Source organism: Equus asinus, chromosome 17 (assembly GCF_041296235.1).
Source record: "Equus asinus isolate D_3611 breed Donkey chromosome 17, EquAss-T2T_v2, whole genome shotgun sequence".
NCBI lineage: Eukaryota > Metazoa > Chordata > Mammalia > Perissodactyla > Equidae > Equus > Equus asinus.
Window position 1 is genome coordinate 12,466,910 of NC_091806.1, and position 27,174 is coordinate 12,494,083.

At 39.2% G+C, this 27,174-nt stretch overlaps 1 protein-coding gene across 1 annotated transcript in view; it reads right to left on the minus strand.

Moving 5' to 3' along the window:
* Window positions 1-27,174, minus strand: part of FNBP4 (formin binding protein 4) — a 34,048-nt gene that overhangs the window by 1,787 nt on the left and 5,087 nt on the right. Inside the window, exons 3-16 of the mRNA XM_014861366.3 lie at window positions 26,058-26,194; window positions 25,507-25,693; window positions 24,498-24,645; window positions 24,272-24,392; window positions 22,903-23,244; window positions 21,537-21,747; window positions 18,490-18,614; window positions 17,326-17,430; window positions 16,398-16,531; window positions 15,227-15,414; window positions 10,462-10,772; window positions 10,193-10,337; window positions 9,441-9,784; window positions 1,214-1,371 (exon numbers count right to left, since the gene is read on the minus strand). Of these exons, the coding sequence (XP_014716852.2) occupies window positions 1,214-1,371; window positions 9,441-9,784; window positions 10,193-10,337; window positions 10,462-10,772; window positions 15,227-15,414; window positions 16,398-16,531; window positions 17,326-17,430; window positions 18,490-18,614; window positions 21,537-21,747; window positions 22,903-23,244; window positions 24,272-24,392; window positions 24,498-24,645; window positions 25,507-25,693; window positions 26,058-26,194 (2,656 nt within the window). The remainder of the gene's footprint in view (window positions 1-1,213; window positions 1,372-9,440; window positions 9,785-10,192; window positions 10,338-10,461; window positions 10,773-15,226; window positions 15,415-16,397; window positions 16,532-17,325; window positions 17,431-18,489; window positions 18,615-21,536; window positions 21,748-22,902; window positions 23,245-24,271; window positions 24,393-24,497; window positions 24,646-25,506; window positions 25,694-26,057; window positions 26,195-27,174) is intronic.

Below are 27,174 nucleotides of genomic sequence, written 5' to 3' on the forward strand. Positions count from 1 at the left end.
AAATAAATTGTCATTAATACTATCCCTCAGTTTTCTTATTATGTTGCCCCAAATAGGGCATGACCTTCCAAGGAAGTAAAAAAAGAAGCCTGGAGACATCTTCATAGTCTTTTTTCCCCCCAAAATATTACCCAAACCAGAAAATCAATGCAGAGAGACAGATGATGGCACTGAAGAGTCTAATCATGATGGTAAAATTGATCCGATTAAAATCTCAGACTGAGTTTAGTTAAAGGACTATGTCCTGGATGAACTTTCTCAAGTTCAAGCTCGCTGAGTCAACAATATATTTCTACGGACAAAGGCAACGCAGTATTCTCATCCAAAAGAACAGTTCATCACTCAGCATTTCCTAACAAGAACCTGGACCATCTCATTTTTCTAAAAAGACATGTGACAGGAATCTCTCAGGTTTTATGGTGCTGTATGCTAAAATTTATTTGATAGGGTTCATAAGTGGAAAAATGCTGAAAGCAGGTATTTTAGGAACAAAAAAAGTCATTGGAATGATATTCTAATTGTATCTAAAAATGAAAATGTTTTGAATAATGAAACAAATATGGCTATCCTCTCACAAATGTTTTCATAAAAAGTGCATTTATGGATGTTGCAAGTACAAGAACCAGAAGTAATGATAAGCTAGAAACCATCAGAGATGAATTTGAAAACTGGCATTACTATTTATGAGATGAGTATGTTCCAGGTTACACATGAAAACTCAGCAATTAGTTGCATTCAAAGAATGTTGCTGATTTCAGTAAACATACCTTCAAAACCAGGAAAATAAAGAATAAAAATTTGGATTAGCTATGTTTAAATTCTTGTTAAAATTTCTAAAGAAGTTTTCTTCCTCTTCCTTTGTTTTTACTACTGTAAATTACGTATAAAATAAATTCAGATATATATATATAAAAGGGTCTTGGATCTAGAGGGTAAACGGGGACTAAGTTTCCTGGCACGCTGAGGGTTAAGGCAGTCCTTGGCCTAAGATGAACACTCAGTGGGAGAAAGGATTACGGCTCTGATACTTCCGAGTTTGAAAAAGCCTAGACTGTAATTTTTATACGGAAATAAACATTTCTCTGAATTAAAAATTGTTTTAGGTTAAGTTTGTAAAGAATACCAAAACTTAAGGGCTGTGATTTTCAGAATATGACTGCTCTAAAACAACAACCACAAGCACCACAAGCCGCCCACCTGGGGTCCCGCTTACCTGACCAGCTGCTGCTGTTTCCACTCCTCGATGCGCTTCTGCGCAGTTGACTCCCGGTCCTCTTCACTCGAACTAGAGTTCTCCTCTTCGTCCAATTCTCGCTGGATACTCTGCCACTTCTTTACCAGAGATGGCATTTTGGTTTTACTCTTCTTTGCCTGTAACGAAGGCTAAAGGTCAGAAGGTACACAATACTTAAAATAAGGAATGAGTCCTCCACACAAGATGAGGATCATTCCCCTAGTTCTAAGGAACAAGTGGACTTGAAAATCACAAGAACAGAAATAGAGAAAATAAATACCAATCTAAGTTCTTGCCAGAAATTTCTACCAACTATAAACCTAATGTTTCGTTAAAAATCTAAAAACTAAATGTGGTTATATTATGAAATCAGGTCAGAAAAATTTCCCTTAGCCTCTTTATTCTATGGAATCAAAACTGTTGCTGTTACCTCATTTCCTCAGAATTACAGTGTTCCCTTTTACAAATTTTAAAGAGATGCAGGATTCACATCAAGTGAAAAACAAAGCTGAGAACCAAATCACCAGCTTTTCTGGAGACAGCAACAAAGTCAGTGGCAACTATTAAGTATGAAAAAGGCAAGGAGACGCAGCAAAATATTAATGATGAGATTAGTTTTAAGAGGAGGTATTATGAAAAATTTTATTTTTCTTCCTTCAGATTATCTTCATTTTCTAAACTGTCTATAAACATGTACTTTTGTAGTAAAAAATACTTGTGATGCTTGCAAAAGTAGCACTATATATGCAACACAGCTTGCTCCATCACCGTTTCCAGGTTTCTGATCAGCGGCACTCTAGCACAGAGGGCTTCCCCAATCACCCTGGCTCAAAGAGCACCACCTCCCGCCCTCTTACACTGCTTTTTTTTTTTCATTGCATTTTAAAACATTGAGGGGCCGGCCCGGTGGCACAGCGGGTTAAGTGCGCACGTTCTGCTTTGGCGGCCTGGGGTTCACCGGTTCGGATCCTGGGTGCGGACATGGCACCGCTTGGCACGCCATGCTGTGGTAGGCGTCCCACATATAAAGTGGAGAAGGATGGGCATGGATGTTAGCTCAGGGCATCTTCCTCAGAAAAAAGAGGAAGATTGGCAGCAGTTAGCTCGGGGCTAATCTTCCTCAAAAATAAATAAATAAAACACTGAACATCTGTTTGCTTATTTGTCGCTCCAACCCTGTCCCCCTCTCCCCCAGTCTGCCGGAAGGGAAGCTCTATGAAATCACAGATTTCATCTGTTTGACTTACTACTAAATCCCAAGCTCCTACGGAGAAGGCCTGACGAACAGTATGCAGTCAAAATACGCCCTCTGTGACTGGTCACGTGGAATTAGAGAGCTGCTGCATAAGACACTGATGAAATCTAATGTTACCCCGGTGTTTTCGAAGAGAAGCAGAGCCGTGTGCTCAAAGACCAGGTCACGCTGTAGAAACAAGCAGCACTCATGTGGTAGGTGTGACTACGTGCTGTGCTCATGTCAGGACTGGGTGTGGGGCCCAAGCTGTTTCTCCTGCCTGCACTTCAGACAAACACATTTCTTGATTAAGTCCCCAAAGACATGAGAAAATCAGCTTAATATTTTCAGTCTTTTTTTATTACTTGGCTTTCCGCTTGATACCTATTTGGACTGTCACTGACAGTTCTTAACTTTCTGGGGACGTGAATGCCCATCTGCTGTGCTTAGACCTTTAGCTCCATATACCTTCCCACCCTCCATTCTGTCATTTAACCTGTGGTGCAATCCGACCAGTGCAGGCACACCCCTCCCACAAGCTCCAACACAGCCCATTCTGGGTTAGCACGGAACCAACTGAGTAAAAAGTAACGTGGATTAACAATCGTCACATGCACATAAAGGGCTCACTGGGGTATAACCTCTCACTGAACATCTGCGGACATGATTAAAAACCATAGATCTAGGTAGCATCACTGTTGTTTCATTTTGACTTCTATAGGTTTTGTTAATTTTTAGCATATTTGATTCCTATCTGTCATGGAAAAATAAGTATGTTTTAGAAGTTATACATTGCCTATCACATTCAAAACCATGGATATAGAGTTGCACTGGACATTTGAGCACATTTTAGGGGAAGAGGCAGAGGAATAAAGATTAAATGGCCTTTTCATAGTTTATTTTCTAGTAAGCTGCACACAAAACTTTCAGAAAAAACATCTAAAATACATATTGGTCTCAAATATTCTTGAGAATTAGAGGCAATTAAGTATGTATTTTATATTCTTTAAAAATGGCCTGTTACAACAAAGAGATGGGTCATTGTCTGCTTCCAGACATCGGTTATGTAAAAATGATTATTAACGTAGAATTCTGGATTTTCAAAACTATTATTTGTAAGACCATAAAAGCACGACTGGCTGAAAAACTACTTGTTGAATGAAAGCAGGAGGAAGTAATTACCTCTTGGAGGACTGGAGGAAGAGTGCCAAGGATGTCTTTATACAAGAAATGATTGCTGAGTACTGCTGTTCTGACACTTAATTGTGTAAAGAATGAATAGTAGTGGGACTGGAGGATAAAATAAAAACACGGGGGTTGTAAGCAGCGCGCTGGCTCAGGAGTACTGTATATGCTATGGTAAGTAGACTAACAACAGTCTGTTCAAAACGTTGATTTTTATAACATTTCCTTCATTTTCAGATAATTTCTGGAACTACAGTACCAACTTGGACAAGTAGTTCAATCCAGAAATAGCTTGTCTATTTTGTGTGAACTCAAAACTCATTCAGGAAGGTTCCTTGGACCATTGTAAAGCAAATAAATTTGCCCTGTTGACCTCTGGGGCAAAAGATCATAGTTAAGGTAAAGTGCGAACACTGGGAGGAGAAGGTGATGAAAACTTTCTTTGGGTAACTAGGGTATTCAGAAGTGCCCATGAAGGCGATGTCAGAAAGACGGCAAACTATGAAGCTCCAGGCCCTTGTTCCTCCATGGAAACATCATGTAAACAAACACAAACGGACTAAAACGGCTTTGTGGAAACTCTAGAAACCAAAGATCTGCAGCAATCCAGAGAACTCCCAGTCGAGAAAAAGCCATACTCAAAACAGTAGGAATTTCCTGGCATATCTGCTTGCTCACGCGCCACCCCCACCCCCAGTGTGGTTGGGAGGAAGTGGCCCAATTCTGAGTTCCCTCCTTCAGAACAAAAGGAAAAGAGAGGAATGTACAAAATGTTCTAGCCTGTCTGTGGCTGCCTGAGGGACTGGTTTCTGTATTGCTTGCCTTGGAGCTCAGGCAGGAACAGCAACATATTTTGGATCTCAGGTTGGAATCCATGCAATGAAAGGCAGTGGCAGGTGAGGCAGCATGTGAAAAGCACAGGGGGACTACAGTCATGTAGACACCTGGGGGCAGAGGAATACAAAAGAACATCTAACCCTCCTAGAAGAAGCAGGTGTGAGACTGTTAGGGAAATTAAAATTAAATGTACACAGGAGAATGGGAAAAAGGAACAAGCACAAGTCCAGGGAACACAGATGCCCAGACACAGCCTGAAAAGATGTGAGCCTTCATGCTGGGCTTATTAATGAAGGTCTTCCCCCACACAGAGCCAGTGTGCAAAGACTGGGAGGGGTAGCTGTTTTGCCAAATGCCTGACTTTCAACAAAGGATCACAAAGCATACAAAGAAACTGGGAAATATGCCCATTCAAAGGATCAAAATAAACCTTTAGAAATCAACCATAAAACATGCTTCAGACTTACTAGACAAAGACTTTAAACAAACTGCCAGAGAGCTAAAGGAAAACACAGGTAAAGAACTAAAGAAAATAAGGAAAAGGTATATACACAAAATGAGAATATCAACAGAGATATTATTAAAAAGAACCAAACAGAAATTCTGGAGCTGAAAAATACATCAACTGAATTGAAAAATTAATTAGCTCAACAGCAGACTCCAAAGGGCAGAAGAAAGGATCAGCAAAATTAATAGGTCATTTGAAACTATTGAGTCTGAGGAGCAAAAAGAAAAAGCAGCAAAGTGAACAGAGTCTAAGTGACTTATAAGATACCATCAACTGGACCAATATATGCATTATGAGAATCCCAGGAGGAGAGAGAGAAAACAGCAGAGAACTTACTTGAAGAAATAAATGCCAAAATCTTCCCAAATTTAAGGAAAGACATGCATATACGTATCCAAGGGGTCTAACAAATGCCAAGCAGGATAAACCCCAGAAGACCACACGAAGCGACATAACCAGTCAGTCAAAAACCAAAGAGAGGGCCAATCCTGGTGGCCTAGTAGTTAAGATGGGTGCATTTCACTTTGGTGGCCCGGGTTTGATTCTCGGGCACAGACCTACACCACTCATCTGTGAGTGGCTATGCTGTGGTGGGGGCTCACATACAAAAAGAACATTGCTAGTGGATGTTAGCTCAGGGCAAATCTTACTCAGCAAAACAAAACTACAACAACAACAAAACCACAAAAACCCCCACAGAGAGAATCTCGAAACCCTGCAGGTTATAAAGCAGTGGGATTATATTTAAAGTGATCAAAGAAAAAAAAATCTGTCAACCAAGAATTCTGTAACAAGCAAAACTGTCCTTCAAAAATGAGGATAAATTAAGATGTTACTAGACAAACAAAAGCTGAGGGAGTTCATTAATGCTGGACTTGCCCTATAGGAAATCCTAAATGGAGTCTTTCAGGTTGAAATGAAAACATACTAGATAGTAATTTGTCATACAAAAATAAAGCTCTGGTAAAAATAAATACATGGACAAATATAAAAACCAGTTTTATTGTAATTTTGGTTCATAATTCTACTTATTCTTCTACAGAATTAAAAAGACAAAAGTATAAAAAATAATTATAAATCTATGTTAATGGGTACACACTATATCAAGATCTAATCTATGACACCAATAACATAATGGAGTGGGGTGCAGCTGTATAGGAGTAGAGTTTTTGTCTGCAATTTAAAATAAGTTGTCATAACTTTAGTGTATTGGATATAATTCCCACGGTAACCACCAGGAAAATGTATATAGAATATACACGAAAGGAACTGAGAAGAAAATAAAAACTCGTCACTGAAAAAAATCAACTAAACACAAAGGCAGGCATTGAGGGAGGAAATGAAGGACAAAAAAGCTGGAAGACAGAGAAAACAAGTAACAAAATGGCAATAGTAAGTCCTCTTATCAGTAATTACTGATAGTAAGTTAGTAATTAACTAATGTAAATGGATCAAACTCTCCAATCAAAAGCCATATACTGGCAGAATGGATTAAAAGAACAGAATTCAGGGGCTGGCCCCATGGCTGAGTGGATAAGTTCTCGCACTCTGCTTCAGCAGCCCAGGGTTTCACCAGTTCAAATCCTGGGTGCTGACATGGCACCACTCATCAGGCCATGCTGAGGTGGCCTCCCATGTACCACAACTAGAAGGACCCACAACTAAAATATATACAACTATGTACTGGGGAGCTTGGGGAGAAAAAGGAAAAATAAAATCTCTAAAAAAAAAAAAAACCCAGAATCCAATTCATGATGTCTGTAAGAAATTCATTTTAGGGGCCGGCCCCGTGGCTCAGTAGTTAAGTTCTCGTGCTCTGCTTCAGCAGCCCAGGGTTTTCCTAGTTCGGATCCTGGGCACGGACATGGTACCACTCATTAGGCCATGCTGAGGTGGACCCACAACTAAAGAAAATATATACAACTATGTACTGGGGGGACTTGGGGAGAAAAAGCAGAAAAGAAAAAAGATTGGCAACAGTTCTTAGCTCAGGTGCCAATCTTTAGAAAAAAGAGAAATTCATTTTATATCTAAGGACACACACAGGTTTAAAGTGAAAGGCCAGAAAAATATATTCAAATACTATATGCAAATATTAACCAAGAGAAAGTAAGGGTAACTACAATAATATAAGACAAAAGAGACTTTAAGTCAAAAGCTGTTATAAGAGACAAAAACATAAATTAAAATACCACTTGCAAAAGCAACCAGAGAATAAAATATCCAAGTATAACTTTAGCCAATGAGGTGAAAGACTTGTACATTGAAAACTACAAAACATTTCTGAAAGAAATTAAAGATATAATTAAATAAAAAGGAATCTTGTATTCATTGATTGAAAATTCGACATAGTTAAGATGGCAATATGACCCAAACAATCTACAGATTAAATGCAATCCCTATCAAAATTCCACTGGACTTTTATGCGGAAACAGAAAAGCTGACCTTTAAATTTGTATCAAATTGCAAGGGAGCCTGAATAGCCAATAACAAAAAAGAAGTACAAAGTTGGAGAACTCACACTTCTCAATTTCAAAACATACTACAAAACTAAAGTAATCAAAACAGTGCGGTACTGACATATAGACCAACGGAATAGAACTGAAAGGCCAGAAATAAACCAATACATCTACAGCAAATTGATTTTAGATAAGGTCTTCCATTCAATGTGGAAAGAATGGTCTCTTCAACAAGTGGCGCTGGGACAACAACATAGCCACATTAAAAATAATGAAATTGAACCTCTACCTGATACCATAAACAAAAATCAACTAAAAATGGATCAACAACCTAAATGTAAGTGCTAAAACTATAAACTCTTAGAAGAAGGGCCGGCCCAGAGGCGCAGCAGTTAAGTTTGCACATTCCGCTTCGGCAGCCCGGGGTTCACCAGTTTGGATCCCGGGTATGGACCTACACACCACTTGTCAAGCCATGCTGTGGCAGGCGTCCCACATATAAAGTAGAAGATGGGCACAGATGTTACCTCAGGGCCAGTCTTCCTCAGCAAAAAGTGGAGGACTGGTGGCAGATGTTAGCTCAGGGTTAGTTTTCCTCAACAATAAATAAACTCTTAGAAGAAAACATAGGGGTAAATTTTCATGACCTTGGATTTGGCAATGAATTCTCATATAGGACACAAAAACACAAGCAAAAAGGAAAAAACAGTAAGTTGGACTTTACCAAAATTAAAAGGTTTTGTGTATCAAAGGAAAGTATCCAAGTGCAAAGACAACTCACAAAGTGGGAGAAAATATTTGCACATCACAGATAAGGGAATTGCATCTAGAATACATACAGAACTCTTACAATTCAATAAGAGAAACACAAACAATCCCATTCAAAAACAGATGGTGCCAGCCCCTTGGCACAGGGGTTAAGTTCAGTATGCTCCACTTCAGCGGCCTGGGTTTGTGGGTTTGGATCTCGGGTGCAGACCTAAACCACTTGTCAGCCATGCTGTGGGGGCATCCCACATACAAAATAGAGGAAGACTGGCACAGATGTTGGCTCAGGGCTAACCTTCTTCAAACAAACAAAAAAAGGAGGCTGGGCAATGACGTTAGCTCAGGGCAAGTCTTTCTCATCAAAAAGGAAAAAAAGGTTCAGTTGCTGTGGAAAAACTTTGGCAATTCCTCAAAAAGTTAAAGAATTATCATATGACCCAGCAATTCCACTCCTAAATATATATCCAAAAGAAATGAAAACAAGTACTCATCATACGTGTACTTGTAGACATATTCATATCGGTACTCTTCATAATAGCCAAGAGGTATAAAACAATCCAAATGTCCATCAATAAATAAGCCGATCAACAAACTGTGGTCCATACACACAACGGAAGGTTACTCAGCCATAAAAAGGAATGAAGTACTAATACATGCTACAACATGGATGAACCTCAAAAACACTGTGCTAAGTGAAGGAAGCCAGATACCACAGTTCACGTGTGCATGATTCCAGAAGAGGTAAATCCACAGAGATGGAAAGCAGACTGGCAGTTCTCAGAGGCAGAGGGAAAGGGTTGATGGGGAGTGACTGCTTAATAGGTTTTCTTTTGGGATGATGAAATGTTATACAACTAAAGAGAAGTGGTGGTTGCACAACACTGTGAATGTACTAAATGCTAATCAATTGTGTACTTAAAATTATTAATTCTACATGAATATCTCTTCAGTAATAAAAATTTTTCAATAACAATTTTTTTTCCTTCTTTCTTTGGCTTTTGGTGAGGAAGATCGGCCCTGAGCTAACATCTGTTGCCAACGTTCCTCTTTTTTTTTAGTTCTTCTATGTGGGATCCCAACACAGCATGGCTTGATGTGTAGGTCTGCACCCAGGATCCAAACCAGTGGACCCCAGGCCACTGAAGCACAGTGCGTGAATGTAACCACTACACCCCGGGGCCAGCCCATCAATAACAATTCAGAGATTTACTATACCTTATCTTTCTTTCCTTTTTTCGTCTTTTCAGGGGGTGGCGCTTTGGGAGCTGGTGGTGGTGGTGGAGGAGGAGGAGGAGGCGGTGGTGGTGGTGGCTCTATAATGGCAGTGGTAGGCACAGCACCTCGGGCCTGGACTGGCTGCAGCGTGGGAGCAGTCACTGCCATTGGGACAGAACATTCAGCATAGCTCATAAGTGCAGAAGCTGATGCCAATCCTAGGTAATTCGACTGTAGGCTCATTCCTCTGGCCTGATGAGCCATTCCTGTGGCTGGATGGCTAACTGATATTGCCTGGTGTCCGATCCCTGCAGATTGATGTCCAATCCCTGCCGCCTGGTGACCTAAGACAGAAAACATAAAATGAAACTATAAAAACGACAAGAACGACATTGTGACAATGCCAAAACAAGGAAAAGGGAATTGAGGGTTAGATCGCCTACAAATGATTCCAATACAGCTTTTCCTAAAAACATACAGCCACATTTTCTGGTAGCAAAAGACTAATTTCTGAATACTTTATCATTAAGGTACTTAAACATCAAAATCACTGATGTTATGTAAATACACAGAAAACAATCTGGAAGGATACATGCCAAACTGTTAACAGTGGTTTTTAGTAACTGAAAGGAATGCATATTACGAGTCTTTGCAATGAAAAGCCTTTAACATTTCTTCAATTTATGACACCTAGTTCTGGAAACAAAGACATAATCCATTGCGGGAAAACACATTTTAATCACAATGCTTACCTGCAGCTATAGCTGATTGGCTGTAGAGGACCGGAGAGCTACCAATGGTAGCTGATCTCTGAACTACTGCAGTACTAATTTCTGTAGCTTTCCTCTTTATCGCTTTAGTGGAAGGAGAAGTAGAGACAGTAGAATCACCCGAACTCTGAAACAGAGATTCCAGTCAGTGGCTAAAGGCCCTGGTTAAAAATCCTCTTCTAAAATAAAACAGGATGTCAACCTTGCCCCAGTCCCCAAAACTCTTCAGAATGACAAAGGGCATTTCTCACCTGGCTGGTTACAACTGTGGTTTGTGCAGAAGGTTTCAATGGAGTGTCCTCCTCTGTTCCCGGGGCAGGAGGCTCCTCACTTCCCTCATCCTCCATCTCTACCTCCTGGATCTCACCGTCTTCTACAGGAGGAGGTGGGGGGGGAGGGGGAGGAGGGGATTCTGGAGGTGGAGGTGGAGGCGGTGGCATTTCCAAAGGTAATGGAGGTTGAAGCACAGGCACGTTTGACTGAAGGAGGGTCCAGAATGGAGTAAGTGGCATGAGTGATGAAGAAGAAACTTGGCCAGAAAAGGACTCTTTACAAAGAGAACCTATGAAAACAAACAGGAGTCAAGGAAAAAGACAAAAACTCCATGGCTTATATTCACAGAAATGTTCAATTGACTGGTGAGACAAAATCTGACCCACAGGCATCTATGTGACATTGATGTCACTGAATTATGAAACTCAGTTCAAAAATGACTTCCATGGAAAGATAAATTTATGAACCTCAGTTAGCACTTGCCCCAGCTGTGTTATACTAGTCTTGTTCTTTGGGTCCAGATTTATGGATGAGTAAACGAAGCACATCAACTCAATGAAAAATTCATCGGAATCTTAAGTTTCTTATTTCGAATATTCAGTTTCAACATATACAACTAGAAGGCAACACTCTGGGGTCTTTTTTTATTTCAAAAGTGAAGAGGTGAGTGAAAATGATGTGCACTTGCAATACCGAGTCAAAGTATTTTATTTTTTAGTGAGTTAGATAATTGAGGACGACCCAGAGAAGTATCCATTGAAAACACTCATGCAAAGCCTGTTTTAATTAATTTGGGTTACTAAGTTTTAAAAATCCATTTGCAAGGTGCTTTGTCAAGCCTATCATTCCTTCACATCTTTGTGTGAATTATATTCATTTGCTAAATCGTAGCAACACAAATCAGGGAGGGTAATTTTTTTACTTCTGTGATGAGAAAAGGGAAATTTGGGAGAATAAATCTTCCAGGTCGACTATATCTCATGTATACATAAAAGAGGTGTTTGAAGATACAGAGGATGTGAAACAGCCGTTGAAGTCTGAGTCAAGAACTTACAGCTGAACAGCTATAGGCTCAGCTTCCCTCAAACCTCTGCAAAAGCCATAGTTCATTACTGTCTTTTCTCTGCTGAGAAAAGCTTTAAAGATTAGACAAAATAGGAGAATATACTTACTTGTAGCTTTCCCCATCCCTCTTTATCGTCAATAGGGAAGTTTCACAATATATGGGACTATTAGATATATATCCCAGGAATGTTGAAGGGGATTTTCTCCCTAAAAATCATAGAATTTAGGAGTAGAAGAGACATGAGAAATCATCTAGTTCAACCCTCTCATTTTAAAGGTAATGAAACCCAGGAGGCAAATGACTTGCCCAAGATCATACTGCTCTTAGCAGCCAGGTCTGACTCCTGCCTAGTGCTATTTTATCAAGATGTCCTGGTGAGATATCAGGAGTTCAAGAGCTTTAGAAATCTCAGTCAAATAAATCTCACTTCTCATGGAGCAGAGATCCAGACACAGTCACCTATGAAATGTCATGGTCAAAAGCAGTGGATTAAATAAGGGCTCTATTATGGAAGGCCTAGGACAAGAATGAGGCCTTTTACCTTATTTTGCTCAAAATACAGCACACTAGCACTCAATAAGGTAGAACCAAAGTGACCATGAACCATTTAGCTTTTGGAATAGCTTTAACTTTTTATGGAATAGATAAATAATACACTATGTAAAAGATTTTAAGAACACGATTCACATTGTTACTGTAATTATTTGAGCAGTTGCTTACTACTAAGAAAAGAGCAGTGAAAAAAATTCACCAGAACACGGAAGTCAGTTTTCCAGGCAGAAGACTTCAAATGTCTCATTAAACATTTCTATTTGATCATATCCAACATGAGTCTAGACACTAACTTCTAGACAAATAAAGTCTGGGTATGGCCAGTCTATTACATTACACAATATTACATTCAAGATTACTTCAGAATTAAGGTAATAAACAATGAAGATCAATAACTTATTAAACTTTCTTCTACTAAACCAACCACAACATGTCGGTAAGTAAATATATCAGATTTTGTGCTTAGGTAGATTTCTCATCTAGAAGCATAACTCAGTACTGAGAGTTATGATGGTGATATGGTGCTATGCGGAGGAACTCAGAGAAACACAGTAGGTTCAAGGTTAATAACGTGGTTTACAACCTCCAGCAAAGCTGTTCAGAACTAATTAAACTTTGCGTAAATATAAGATAAACTAGACCTGATAATTTAGCAGCAAATAAGGAACATACTTTTAGAGTTAATATTTGAATCCCAAACTAAGCTTACTCAAAACATAAAAGCTGCGTCTCAACATTGATAACTCTCTCCTTTAGCTTAAATAGAAAGAATCCTAGTTTGAATATCCATGGATGTCATATTACATGATGCTTCTGTCTCTAAATTTAATCCAGTTGGGATATTTTGCCATTTTAAGAGAACATTTAAGTCTGAAGTCCGAGGAGAGATTAATATGGTATACATAGCTTTTATTATGGGCTAATAGATTAAAAAACTACAAGCTTCAAGAGAGAATAGTGTGCAGATACAAATTTTGAATTCTTCAAGAACATATTTCTTCTACATATCTTTATTTTCTATTTATAGGCAGGCTTCCCTTTTTGTTTTCCTATACTTTCCCAGAAAATTTTTGCTTAGTATTTTGAGCCAAGAGACCAGTTTAGCAATTTTAAAGCAAGAAGTTATTATATAAATAATAGTTCCATAGAGACTTTTTTTGAAAAGCAGCTAAATTTAACCTAAGTGACAAAAGCCCAGAAAGACAGACATATTCGATATCTTAAAATCTCTCTCATCTTTAGAGACATGACGTTAAATTCAAACAATGAACAAGGATCAAAAATGAACAGAACTTTGAAACTTCCTTGTTCCTCACAATATAGTAATTTTTCTTCTTTAAAAAATGGTTGTAACTACTGCTGGGCTGACAAAGAGCATATACTACATGAACTAACTTTATAGGCTTAAAATAGTGATTGATATTGCTTTTAAATAAAATCTTTGGATTTTACTTAGATCAAGTTTATCATGTGGTTTTAGCAGTTCTTGATAAAGAGGCTTAACAATCTATGCTGGTTTATCACTGGCTTTTCCCTACAGCATAACTAGTTTTGCTTTAAGCAGATAGGAATGTCTCCAGGTCTTCCCTTTACAAAACAGTACCAACTGTGTGTGTAGTCAACAAAGAGGGCAAAGAACTTAATACTGAACTCTAAGCTTTTCACAGAGCACTCAGAGTGGGCATTCTGGACTATTCGGTTTTGGAACATACAAGCAAAGGACATTTAGAGAGCGGCCAGGAGCGGAATCACCCCCCAGAACCACTACCAAGCCTCTTCAGTTCACTAACTACTAAAAAGCAAACAAACAATAAAAGCAACTTACTAGACATATCTATCATTGCTACCAATAGAATAGGGAAAGGAATCAAAAGAAAATCTCTTCAGGAAAATGTTAAGTAAAAATACCCTATAACCTGAGAAAATACATTTCTGAAACATCAAGAATAAAGCCACCCTTTTGCTAGTTTTAAAACTATCGCTGCAGTCATGTGGCTTTTCATTCAGACTGCTGACAGGGATTCCTAGGCTAGGCAAGAAGTTAACAAAATCACTTGCTACACGACCAGTTTCACTTGGTCTATGATCAGAACTTTCTGACTGGGATCGGGGAGCCAGTAGAGTATAAGGCATCATTTTTCATAAGCAGAGAACGAAAGAATTCAGCTCTTCACGCCCTATCTTACCAACAAATTCCATGTCTTTTTATCTTCAAAGGTTTATTACTTTAGAAACCACGCCACAGATTCTTGCCTTCATGTGACACCACTTTAACAAGTAGCTATCAGTTTTTTACATCAAAAGGTTGTTAATGACAGTCTTGACTATGCTTCATTATTTACTTATTTTTGTCCATCCAAGAAAGACAGACTTACAGGGATAAAAATGTGTCTTCTTCCATAATGTGGAAATCAAGCCAGGGCTCTGAAGAGCTACCAGATTCTCAGAGTAACTGGAAAGCTATGAAAGCCTTTTTTCTTTCATGTATATAACTAAACTAAAGACCTCTAGGAGTACTTTAAATGGATTGAGCCATCCTGATTGTTTAATACTAGAATATTGTTGGCGATTTGCAATGATCAATACCCTGAAACAAGTATGGTCCTAGTTTCATTTTTCTTCAGATTGCTTTGATTTGTAACAACCATACTTCTTATAAGACTAGTACAGTTGAAAAATCAACTTGTAACATCAAAGACTAAACGTTCTACACAAAGGTGGAACAAATCTCACATTATCATTCCACATAGATATTGACAATTCAACTATCCAGCTCCTTAACATTAATTAGTATTCCTGTTACATCCTGGAAATTCACAGCTTTGTCCGTGGCAGGACAGAGTGGTTATAGGACAATCTTTTAAATCAAAATATATTGGCTAATCATTTCATTTTTTAGCAGAGTTTGATAGCAATAGTATGCTGATTTCTAAACACTCACTGCCTTGGTTTTCTTCAGTATTAATGCTGGCATTCTTTTATTTTTAGGTAAAGCCACTATTTTCTAATTAGAAATTTACATTATTGTGATTTAAATTATTTTTTTCTTTTACGATATCAATTACTACAAGTCTTTTTTCTCTAAAATCATTTCTCTCCCATTAGCACAGAGTAAATTGGCCCACCTGTGGAATTCTCGGAGGACTCTGTTGAATTGGAATCAGCGCCAGTTTTGTCTTTCAAGGTCTGTTTAGGAAGAGTCTCGTCTCTATTTTCTGCTGCTTGGCTTTCTTCCTCCTCCTCCTCACCATCTGGGAACTCCCACTGAGACTCGCCCGACTGTTCGTTTACATAGAAATATCGTCTATGATCCCTAAATTACAAGAAAGAAAACACATGTTTTAAGACCCATTCTCCTACAAAGACACTGCCATTTGGTCCTGTCCCAGGACAGCAGTCTGCTCTCACAGGGACGAACCTCTTCTTAACGGACTGCTATTCACAAAGGCAACAAAGAGCTTTGACAATTGAGAATGGAGAACCAAGGATAATTCAAAGCTATTTGCACTGCCAGCAGCTCTGTGAATACAGCCCTGAGCCCTCTCACTCCAACAGATGACTTAGAAAACACCTCTCACATCTTTTTTTTTTTTTTTGCCAATGCTTAACAGGGTTTCAAGTTTCATTAACGGAGGGACTCAATCTCCTAGAACACTAATTTCCCTTCCGAAGAAGAGAACAACGAAGTTTGCGAAAGCTGACTCTTCCCCTCTTGGACCGTGGAATTCACATTTCATACTCTTGATATCAAACACAGTGAAAGCTAAAGAGAGGGAGAGGATCTGGGAGCTGAAAAATAAAAGAGCAAAGATTTCAAATAATGAAAAAAAAATCAAGAAAAGCCAAATATAAAAAGAAATGTTTTCATCTGACCTGCTGGCAGAAGATAGTAATCTTGTTCTTCCTTCACATCTTCAGCCACGAAGCTTTCCTTAACTTCACCGAGGTTAATCAGGAGTAGTTGCTTCCAGAGGTCCTGTAAAGCGCACAGAGCTCTCGCATGCGCTTAACCCCCAAGCCCGCCCTACTCCGTGCAACACTCTGGAGAGTAAAAACCAGCTTTGTCCAATCTTGGGAAAAAATCCGTTACATGGAACACTTTAAACATTGCTTTTTGTGTCTCCACCGTGTGGCTGGCCCGAACTCTGTGAGTGCGTGCGATGCTCGGCCTGCCCGGCACCGCTAACTGCAGCTGCTCTGTCTCCACACAGGCTGTCATGTCGTCAGGCGGTGGTGATCACAAATCATGTCTGAGATGTCAAAGGTGAAAGGTGAAAAGGGGAGAAGAGTGCGTACCTGTCCCAGTGGCAGGACCAGCCTTTAGGAGTGGCGTTTATTTCATACTGTTTTAGTTGTTCTGCTGCATCCTGAAGTTTACGTTTAAGGTAGTTTCCATTAAGAGCCCCTTCCCGCCAGTCTGCGATCCGAGTCTAGAATCAACAAACAGCAGGAAGTTAAAGATTTCTTATGCTAGGAGGCAGAGAGAAAGGGACAGAAGTCTTCTGGTCCATGACTATACTGCTATACTCTTGGCAGGAATGAAGACCAGAGAGGAAAAGAAATCCCATCTTAATTTCATAAAAAACACTGTTTGATCCACAGAGTTCTGAAAAATGAGACTGGACCCCAGCACATGTTTACACTGTCAACTCTCCAACATCCGTGAAAATAAGTAGAAGTAGTTCTACTTTCCCCTTTAGCCTACAGTAAGATTGGTTTCCCAGAAATTTTACCTCTTTTGGGTAGAGAGTTCATTCAGCTCAGTAACATTAATCAAAACTAAAGATTCAGTTCTTAGGGACATCAGCCAACATCCTGGAGGAGGCCCTTACCTAATCCCGCCCTTCCATTCTGTAAAGCATGCAGGCTACAAATAGGACTCAAAACTTTTCTTTTTAAATAGATTTATAAAGCTTTAACACTTAAGTACTTTCAATGTTATATGGCCTCATCTGATCATTATGAATAGAATTTTAATTTGTTACAAATAAACTTATATTGAAATATACCCCTATTGAATGCAGTATCATCATTACATACAAACTCTCAGTATTTATCTTCAGAATTGTATTTTGTGCTTTGGCTATAGTTTTTCTTCCTGGGGTGGTGGTTCAGATACGCATAAAGGTTAAAAACTTAAATTTAAGATTAAAATATAACACAGAGTCCTCACACATATAGCATGTCACTCAAACACTGTTTATACCCAAAATGGCTAAATTACCTCAGTCTGTAAGAGCAGCACATGAAAGTTGGAGATGGACTGTCTATTAATGCCTAGGAATTCAAATTTACTTGTCAGGGTATTTGCCAGTTCTCCGATCTGAAACTGTAATGCAGGAAAGAACAAAAGGAAAAATAAAAATAGAATCAGCAATATTTTCTGTATTGTGGGAAATCTTTCATTTATTGTTATAGATACTAGAAAAATGCGTCTGCTTACAAACAGCTTTTCTCAGACAGCTGCATCTAGTTATATAAAAGATTAAATTCTGGGGCCGGCTTGGTGGTGTGGTTAAGTTTGCAGGCTCCACTTTGGCAGCCCAGGATTCATGGGTTCGGATCCCAAATGAAGACCTAGCACTATTCATCAAGCCACACTGTGGCGGCATTCCACATAAAAAAGAGGAAGACTGGCAACAGATGTTAGCTCAGGGCCAATCTTCCTCTCACGTGCACAAAAATAAATAAAAACAATGTATTTTTAAAAAAAAAAGTTAAATTCTTATTTATAGTAAAATAATTCACAAGAGTGATAGTGACAGATGGTCTAGAGAAATTAAATGCATACGTACTCTAATAAAACACAGAATTCAACAGTTGAAAATTGATCCTAAATGCTCTCCCAATATTGTCCAAACCATCACTTACCCATTCTCCCCATCCCTTCTACATGGTTGTACACTAGCTAGTGACTGGATAACATCTTTCAAGTCAAAAGAATGTGCTAAGTAGTTTTTCCAACAGACTGCCCTTGAATAGCCACATACTTATGTTATATGGTCTAATTCTCCTCATGACCCTAGGTTACAAACGAAATTGGAACCAAATGTGCCTTTGCATAAGGACAAGTAGTTCATGCAGGAATTAAATTTGTAACTTTCAGTCTCTTCAGTACTTCCAGAGAAGCCTGTATTTGACAAGCTACTGCTTTCCAATGGAGGCTTACTTGTAAGAAAGCAAGCATTTAGAATTTATTTTTAGATAATTTCTCCACATCAGTCAGTCCTTATTCCTTATTTCAGCCTTAAATATGACCTTTTCACCTAACCAAGTCGATGATTTAAATTTGGAGATAGTAAAGAGCACTTTTACTTCTTGCTAGTAGGAAAAGTAGTTCAATGGCTGGCCAATCTAAAAATACTTGTGAAGCTGCATTAATACATACTTTCAAATCCTGCTCCTCTTCTACTTTCGGCGCTGTTTGTACTCTTATCTTCTCTGGGGATTCTTCTACTTCCATCTCTTTGTCTGAATTCTCATCTATTTTTTCTGAATTTTCAGCACCAACTGCTGCAAAAGAACACATGTGAAATCAAATCAAAAGGACCAATACTGATGGAGCCCTACATACATTTTCTTACCCCTGTAGCAGAGATCGCTGACAACGGTTATTAGTTCTCTTTCCTTTGCCTGTGTTTTCCTTACTTGTTAAAGCAGCCCTAATGACTTAGCCTATATTTATGAAACCAAAAAACTTTATAATCACCTCTCTTATACGTAAAATTTACTTTGTTTTACCACACGACCCTACAGTTTCTGCCTTCCTTTTCTCTTTTACCTATTAATCTTTCCTAATCTTCTCTTCCAGAATACCACTGCTTCATTTACTTACAAAAGCTAGATACCAAACCTGGGATATATAGGGTTCTTGTATCAAGTGGATTTTGTATCATAATCAGAGCAGCATTAATTTTAATCTACTTGATAACTTCCATCCTCAACTGCTTAACACCTGTAGACAATCTATACTGGATCCACCTACTCTTCTGGTTGGTGCTGATGTCAGTTGGTAGAGGGAATCTCCAAAAGAGAATAGGTTTACCACCAACTTTAATGGAGTAAAAGATAGGAACTCTCTGTTATGTTTGCTTCTTACCCTGTTTACCAAATCCACATATATAACGTAAACCATCTGTCAGGAGGATATCACAGACTCAAAAAGCAAAACAAATTTAAGTACCTTTCCTTAACTCTGGTTAATCCCTGATCTAAAGAAGAAACGTGCCTTTTTTGTTTTTTCTCCCCAAAGCCCCCCTGGTACATAATTGTATATTTTAGTTTTGGGTCCTTCTAGTTGCGGCATGAGGGACACCGCCTCAACATGGCCTGACGAGCAGCGCCATGTCGGCGCCCAGGATCCAAACCGGCGAAACCCTGGGCCACCAAAGCAGAGCGCACGAACTTAAGCACTCGGTCACAGAGCTGGCCGACATGTGACTTTAACATCACTTTCAACACCTTTTATTAGCCTCAAGCTTTAAGTACTTAATTTTATCAAATAATGGCCTTTCTCTTTTTATTTAATCATTAATATTCCTTCCACATTTTCAAACTGCCTGAAACCAAATCTTCCTACTATCCCACTTACTAGTTTGTAATTCATTGGTACATCAGATATCTTATACTTGGTGGCAGGCACAAGAATTTAACAATTTTAAGCACCTCTAGAGCTCTAAAGCTTGAATATTTTGGAGAGCAATTAGACAGAATCTAACAAATTAAAATACACATATCTCTTGACCCATCAAGATATCACTAGGAATCTATACTATAGTGATACTAAAATCTGCACAAAGATATATGTACCAGAATATTACAGTATGTTTTTATTGTCAAGTATCATAAATGTGTATAATAAATATACTTAAAATGAATGGGCACTCGAGTAACTACACCCCAGCTTAAAAGAAGGCTTTACTGGCACCTCTGAAGCTCCCTGTGCCTCTGCCATCACATCGACACCAGACATAACCTTTACCCTGATGGTGTTAGTAAGTACCTTCCTTGAGTTTCATCATGGAAAGATCTTTAAGCACAACATTTTTTCATACTTTCCAACTTATATACATAGAATATTAACATATGCATTCTTCTGGGGCTTTTAAAATTTAACACTATTGTTTCTGAGATTAATCCATGTTGATATATGTAACTATGGATCACTCATTTTTCACTGTCATTTAGTATTGTAGTGTAAGAATACACCACAATTCATCCATTCTACCTTTGACAGACATTTGAATGGCTTGTAGGTTTCTTTTGGTAATACAAATGCAGTATTATTTTTTTTAAAGATTTTATTTATTTATTTTTTTCCTTTTTCTCCCCAAAGCCCTCCAGTACATAGTTGTATATTCTTCGTTGTGGGTCCTTCTAGTTGTGGCATGTGGGATGCTGCCTCAGCGTGGTTTGATGAGCAGTGCCATGTCTGCGCCCAGGATTCGAACCAACGAAACACTGGGCCGCCTGCAGTGGAGCGCGAACTTAACCACTCTGCCACGGGGCCAGCCCCTGCAGTATTATTTTTTTAAGTGTAAAACATGGACACAACTTAAATGTCCACTGATGGAGGAAGAGTCGAGCAAAGACATCTATACCACTCAGTGGTTAAAAACAGTAATTTTCAAAACACATTGTTAAGTGAAAAAAGTGTGTCGGCCTAACAATCCATATGGTTTATCTCATCTATGGTAAAATTTACATGTGCACATGTACACAGATACACCTACAAATGTATATAAAGATAGAGGAAAAGGTCCGAAGGAAATCATTTAGGATAGAGGAAACGCACCTCAGGGGTCGGGAATGAGAATCGGGAGAAGATGCAGAGGGACTTTTAGAACTCTACTTTGTATTCTCCTCTAATGTTGATTGAAAAGAAAAACTTCAAACAAGATGTCTGCATTTACTTATTACCTATGTTTTTGTTTACTTGTTTTTTAACCAAAACCTGTAAGGTATCCTCTGCTAGGTTTACTCAACTAAGGTTAGGTGTTCAAATTTTACTGCTCCCTTTCCACAACGCAGAGAGAACAGAGATGAGGCTGGGCTTGCCAGAGGCGGTCCTGGCCTGCCTTGCCTACCATCTGGAAATAGTAGGCTAAGGAGAGCGCCTGGTCTTTATACAGATCAAGACAACTATAGTGCTAAGTGATAAAAAATAAGGGGAGTCAATCTTGCTTTGCTGCTATTAAGGGAGAAGTAATTCCTAATCAGTAGTGAACACACAACCCAGCGGATGCCAGCCTCTCAGACTCTTACTCCTCCACTGGAGGTGGAGAGCAGTGAAGGGACGCCTCCTTCCCAGGACTTCCCTAAAAGGGTCAAAGAGCCGTCTCTCGCTTTTTGCTGAAGAGGGAAGAAAAAAAGCGAAAGAAAGATTTCCCCTCTATATTTTTCAAACTCTGAAGTTTAATGTAGAGCATGAGTTACCAGCTTCTCCATTTTCTGGAGTCTCTCGTCCAGTTTTGCTAGAACTCCGGCTGGTAGATTCTGGACTGGTAGCTCGAACAAACATCTTCCATTTCCCTCTTTTAGACATAAGTCTACGCATTCCATCTTGAGATGCTGGCTGGCTGATATCAGAACATGGACTAGACCCTGACACACTACCATCTCCTTCCTCCAAGGCTCGCAACTCTGCCTACAACGAACAAGACAATCAAGTTAGAGTGTTATTCACTACTTATCAACACTTAAGCATTTGTGAGTTGCAAGTACCCAGGCGTTCTTTGAATTTAAATTCTTTGAAGACAAGTATTTCTTAACACATTTTTCCATCAGAGCTGAGCGTTATGCTCCATATTCTATTGTTACTCAATAAATGTTGATTCATGATTATAGTTAACAAATATAGATTTGAAGGGGATAGGTCCTAGAGATCTACTAATAGACTAGTTTTCCAATACATGCACACAACAGATAAAGCTTAACTTAGCTAGTCGCTCTCCATAGCTTCAAATTTTTTTTTTTAAGATTTTATTTTTCCCTTTTCTCCCCAAAGCTCCCCAGGTACATGGTTGTGTATTTCTAGTTGTGGGTCCTTCTAGCTGTGGCATGTGGGATGCGGCCTCTTCATGGCTTGATGAGCAGTGCCACGTCCACGCCCAGGATTCGAACTGGTGAAACCCTAGGCCACCAAAGCGGAGGGCACGAACTTAACCACTCGGCCACGGGCTGGCCACTCAAATTTTTCAAAAGGGTGGGAAGCTTCAAGGAGATATTACTATCATAACACCTATTAAGATTTTGCTTCACACTGAAGGAAACAATAGATAAAACTGTTTGAAGAAAAATCAGGGCAGAAAACAGGCAAAACTCAACTTCCCAATCAGGAAAGTTTCCAGTGGACCACCTTTTTAAAAGGAAAGCACATGAAATCATGGGTTCTTCTTAATTCTTGTTCCTTAGAAGGCCCATTTAAGTATCCAAACAACGCTGTAGCTGATCACCGGAAGCCAACTTGTACTCTAACGGTTGGGTTAAAAATCAAGTTCTCACAAGAATTTGCAATGCTCATTTGTTAAGAAGCTAAATCAAAGATACATTACTCATTGTATCTATCTTTAAACCAGAACAATGTCGGTCTTTACTGGTTGTCGACTACCAAAAGCATCATCAGGGCCCAAAGGAACTACAACTCCCTAGTTCAAGCTTTCATTGCAGAAGCTCAAACACTCTAGATGAAAGGATAAGAAAAACAAAATCCCAAAAACAGCTGCAGACTGAGCACAAAGGTCCCAGAGTATGACAGTACTGAGGGGAGAAATTTACTCTGACTAGAACGGCAAACACTTACTTTTTTCCTTTCCAAAACTAGCTCCAGCTCAAGGGTGTCTTGCTCCTCTTCCTCTTCACTCTCTCCAGACTGAACAACACTACACAGGTCCTCCTGGGAAGGGTCCTCCAAACTGTCCAACATCATCTCCTGGGGCTTTCCGACTGTTGCTGCTTCTTCTACTGTCGTACTTGTTTCCTTCACTTCTGGAACTGGCTCCGCTTCTTTACAAATTACTTTTCTTCTCCATCTCTCTTCTTCCTCCTTTATTCCCTCAGGCAGCAAAGGAGCAAGCAACGATGCTGCCACGCCTTTCTTCTCCTCCTCATTATTTGAGAGAGCCTGAATTCCTTCATTTAGTTCCTATAAAGAATAAAATAATCTCACATAATTTTCAAAGAAATCTCACTGAATATATATTGAATTGTTCATGTTAAAAATGACTGTACTTTTCAGTCACTGGATATTCTTAAAAACCACCAATTCGCAACAGATTAGTATGTCTAATTAGTATTACACATGTTAATAGCAGATTACATGTGTATAATGGAGACACCGTTACTTCAGGAAGGCAGGTTTGAACTGAAAGCTAGTTCGGGGTGGGACTCACACTATATACCCTCCCCACTACCTCCTATGTCAACAGACAGACTAGTAAGGAGCAGAGGCAGATTCGAATAAGCTCAACACATGACTGGGTAAGTCTTTACCTTCCTCTTCTGTATGAGGAAGATAACCTCACAGGTATGCTGTGAAGGTGATTTAGGGGAAAGTGAAATATTTCTAAAACGAAATGCATGATTATATTTAAGCGTCTATTTCCTCCATCGGGAGAATATTTATTCTACATCCCTCCTGGAGTTGTAAAGAGTAAATTATTCTAAAAGTACTTTTGGTTATTAAAAAACTCCTTTGAACCCATCATTTAAAAATTCAAGATAAAATTCAACACATCCTCTCTCTGTAGACTACAGCTTACTTTTCTTACTGATGAGGCTATAGAAATAATTATTCCACTAATAGTTTTTAATTTTTAAGGTAGCTGATCTTTTTATTAAAAAAAAAAATTACATGGAATCCCAAAATAGAACTATTCTGAAGTAGAGAAGGGGACCTGAAGCCCTGCCTGTGTGGCTGCTCCCATGTCCTTCACAATGACCCAAGAAGCCTCGGTGGCATCCCAAAGCTCCAAAAGAACCACCAAACTGGCTAAGTGCTGTAAATGCCACGTAATATACAGAAACAGTTAAGTAAAACTTTAAGAAACAGAATTTATCCTATTCCATACCTGATTGTAAAATATTAACAGAAAGCTTCTATACCTGTGCCAGAGGAACAGTCAAGCTCTTTAGATTTTAAATAAGCAAATGAGGAAAGATGTAACACTGACCTTTTTAACTTCTCGCTTGGGTACGACTGGTCCACTTTTACTACTAGAAACAGAAACATTTTTCTCCTTAGTGTAAATGTCTGTATTTACCACAAAACTAGCTTCGGCACCTGTTACAGAACTAAAAAAAATATACTTAGCAAGAGAAATAGAAGGCCAATATTATCAGCAAAGGTAAGACTCTTAATATCCTTCTAGGTAATTTCTTTCTCAAGTCTATTCTTACCTGGGCTGGTAATGTTGTAATCCCTGTACCTGGGTGGCAAGACACTGGGGCAACTCCCAAGTCACTTCATTTGTTTGTGTGTTCCAATAATAATAGCATCCTGTGTTCTCATCCCAGACTTCTTGCCAATCTCCCATCTCAATTCCAACTAGAAGAAAATAAATTTTAAGAAGCACAACTTCCTCCACAATTCTACCCTTATATCCTAAGTCAGCTCTACAGGCATAGCAATCTAACACAGGGTGTCTCAACGTCAGCACTGGTAACATCTGGGCAGGACAGTTCTTTGCTGTGGGGGGCAGTCCTACGCAGTGTTCAGCAGCATCCTGGCCTCTACCCACTAGACGCAGTAACACTCTCCTGTCACCTGTTGTGATAACCAAAATGTCTCCAGACATTAGGGGAACTCCTCTCTCCCAAATCATCTTTGCACACACAGTTAAGAAAAGCAGTTTGATGGTCCAAAAATCTATTTGAACCCCAAAAGGCTTTTTAAAATAGCTGTTATTATTTACCTGACATAACCTGCTACTGGTTAAAAGGGCAAGCAATTATCTTTCAAAAGATAAATTTATATCCAGTAATTCCCAAAGAAAACCTTCCTACTTCTCACCTTCCAAATACTATATTTAAAAGGCCAGAATCCTAAAGTCTGGGGCTACAGCAGACAGATTTTCATCTTTGGGGATCTCAATGCCTAGGACATCTTTAAAGATTGCACTCTAGATTTCTTTCTTTTTTTTTTTGAGGAAGATTAGCCCTGAGCTAACATCTGCCACCAATCCTCCTCTTTTGCTGAGGAAGACTGGCCCTCAGCTAACATTGTGCCCATCTTTCTCTACTTTATACGTGGGACGCCTGCCACAGCATGGCTTGCCAAGCAGTGTCATGTCTGCACCCAGGACCCGAACCAGCGAACCCCGGGCTGCTGAAGTGGAACATGCACACTTAACCACTGCGCCACTGGGCCGGCCCTAGATTTCTTTAAAAATCAAAGAATCAAGCTTACCTCCTGCCAGTGAACACTGGGTATCATACTGCCACCCTGACGCCTGGGCTGGGTCTGTTCCATTTGCAGCAGTGGAAGCAAGGGCAGATGATGCTGATTCCTTTGGCTCCGGTCGGGGTGGAGTAGGAGGTGGAGCAGAGGCTCCTGCAGGAGCTGCTGGCTGAGGAGCTGTTATGGCATCAATCTCCTTTAGAATGAAAATAGTAACAAATGCATTAATCATATCAAAACCTGAAAACTGAGGAAATGACGATCACTTAAAAAAATCCTACATGATCAGTTCTCAGCTTCTCAAATCAAAACTCTCATCTTCCAATTACACAAGTTCCCCACACCCTTCTATTTTTTCCCCTTTTCTCCTTACAAGCTTTACAAACAGAGAAGAGGGAGAGGGCTGGAGAGGCACTAAGCAGGGAAGGGGCAGTGGGAAGGCGATGAGGAGGAGAAGAGGGGAGAACGGGACACTGAGATTGATAAGTAGACTAACGACTTGAGATCCAGGTCCCGAAGTGGCTCCAATAACTAAAAACCCAAACAAAAGCACCACTAACCGCTAGGAAGTTGGCTAATGTACTATCAATATCGGCTGACTGGTTTCCATTCGCCTCTTTCGACTGCGCTGGTTTTTCTGAAACATCACTCTCGTCGTCATCACTGTCAGCATATGCACCAAGCAAGCACAGACCTCCTAGGAACAAAAAGGTGAACAACGTCAGGAGCAACAACGCCAGCGTGTCCAAGAGAACGTCTAACGGGGTTCTTCAGGCAGAGCTCACATCTAGTTTACGGCTTCAAACACAACCGCAAATCATCACTGAAATGCCACAGAGAGGGAGAAATTACATTACGCACTTAGAGCTAATAAAATCAATCCACATAGCTACTTGACATCCTTCTCAAAATACATGCTCGATTATTCAACCTCATACTCTCCCTGGGAAAATAACAGTATACACTGAGTTTAGAATTACTTGATTTATGCATCCATCTCAAACAAGCAAAAGCCAATTAGGGTTTAGTAGACCAACAAAGGGATTTTCAAAGTTAAAAAGAAAGCTGTTTTGCAATGATTTTTCATCAATGGAGAAGTGACGAATTAAAATGGAACTCGAAAGTGCCAGAACAAAACCAAGAAACAAACAAACAACAACAGAACAGCTAGAACCAATTATCAATGTCTTCCTCAAACTCCAGTTGTACCGGGTATGACCTCTGTAACGCTGCTATTTCCTTTTCTATCGCCCGTGGCTACACTAATGTTACAATTAGCTAATAACTACCTTTGTATCTAATTTTATTATAGTAGGTACATGAAATGTTAAAGTTTAGCTAGACTGTTCAGATATCAATAAGACTAGATTTCCCAGTGCCCAGCACATTCTACTTTCTCAATAAATATTCGATAAATGAACAGGAAGTAAAATCTAGTTTTGTCCTAATTCCCTAAGTGAATTTATGGGTTCATCTAAAAAATAAACACTAGTAGCTTCATTTATCATACAAGACTTCACATTCAATGCTTTAGCCATATAAATCTTCCCTTCACTATTTTTTGGCATATAGTTAAGTTCTTACAATAAATATCAATTTCCAAAATATTATTTTAAAGTGATCAGAAAGATTTTTAAGTGGACCTTTATTTCACAGTGTTTCCATTTTCCAGTTACC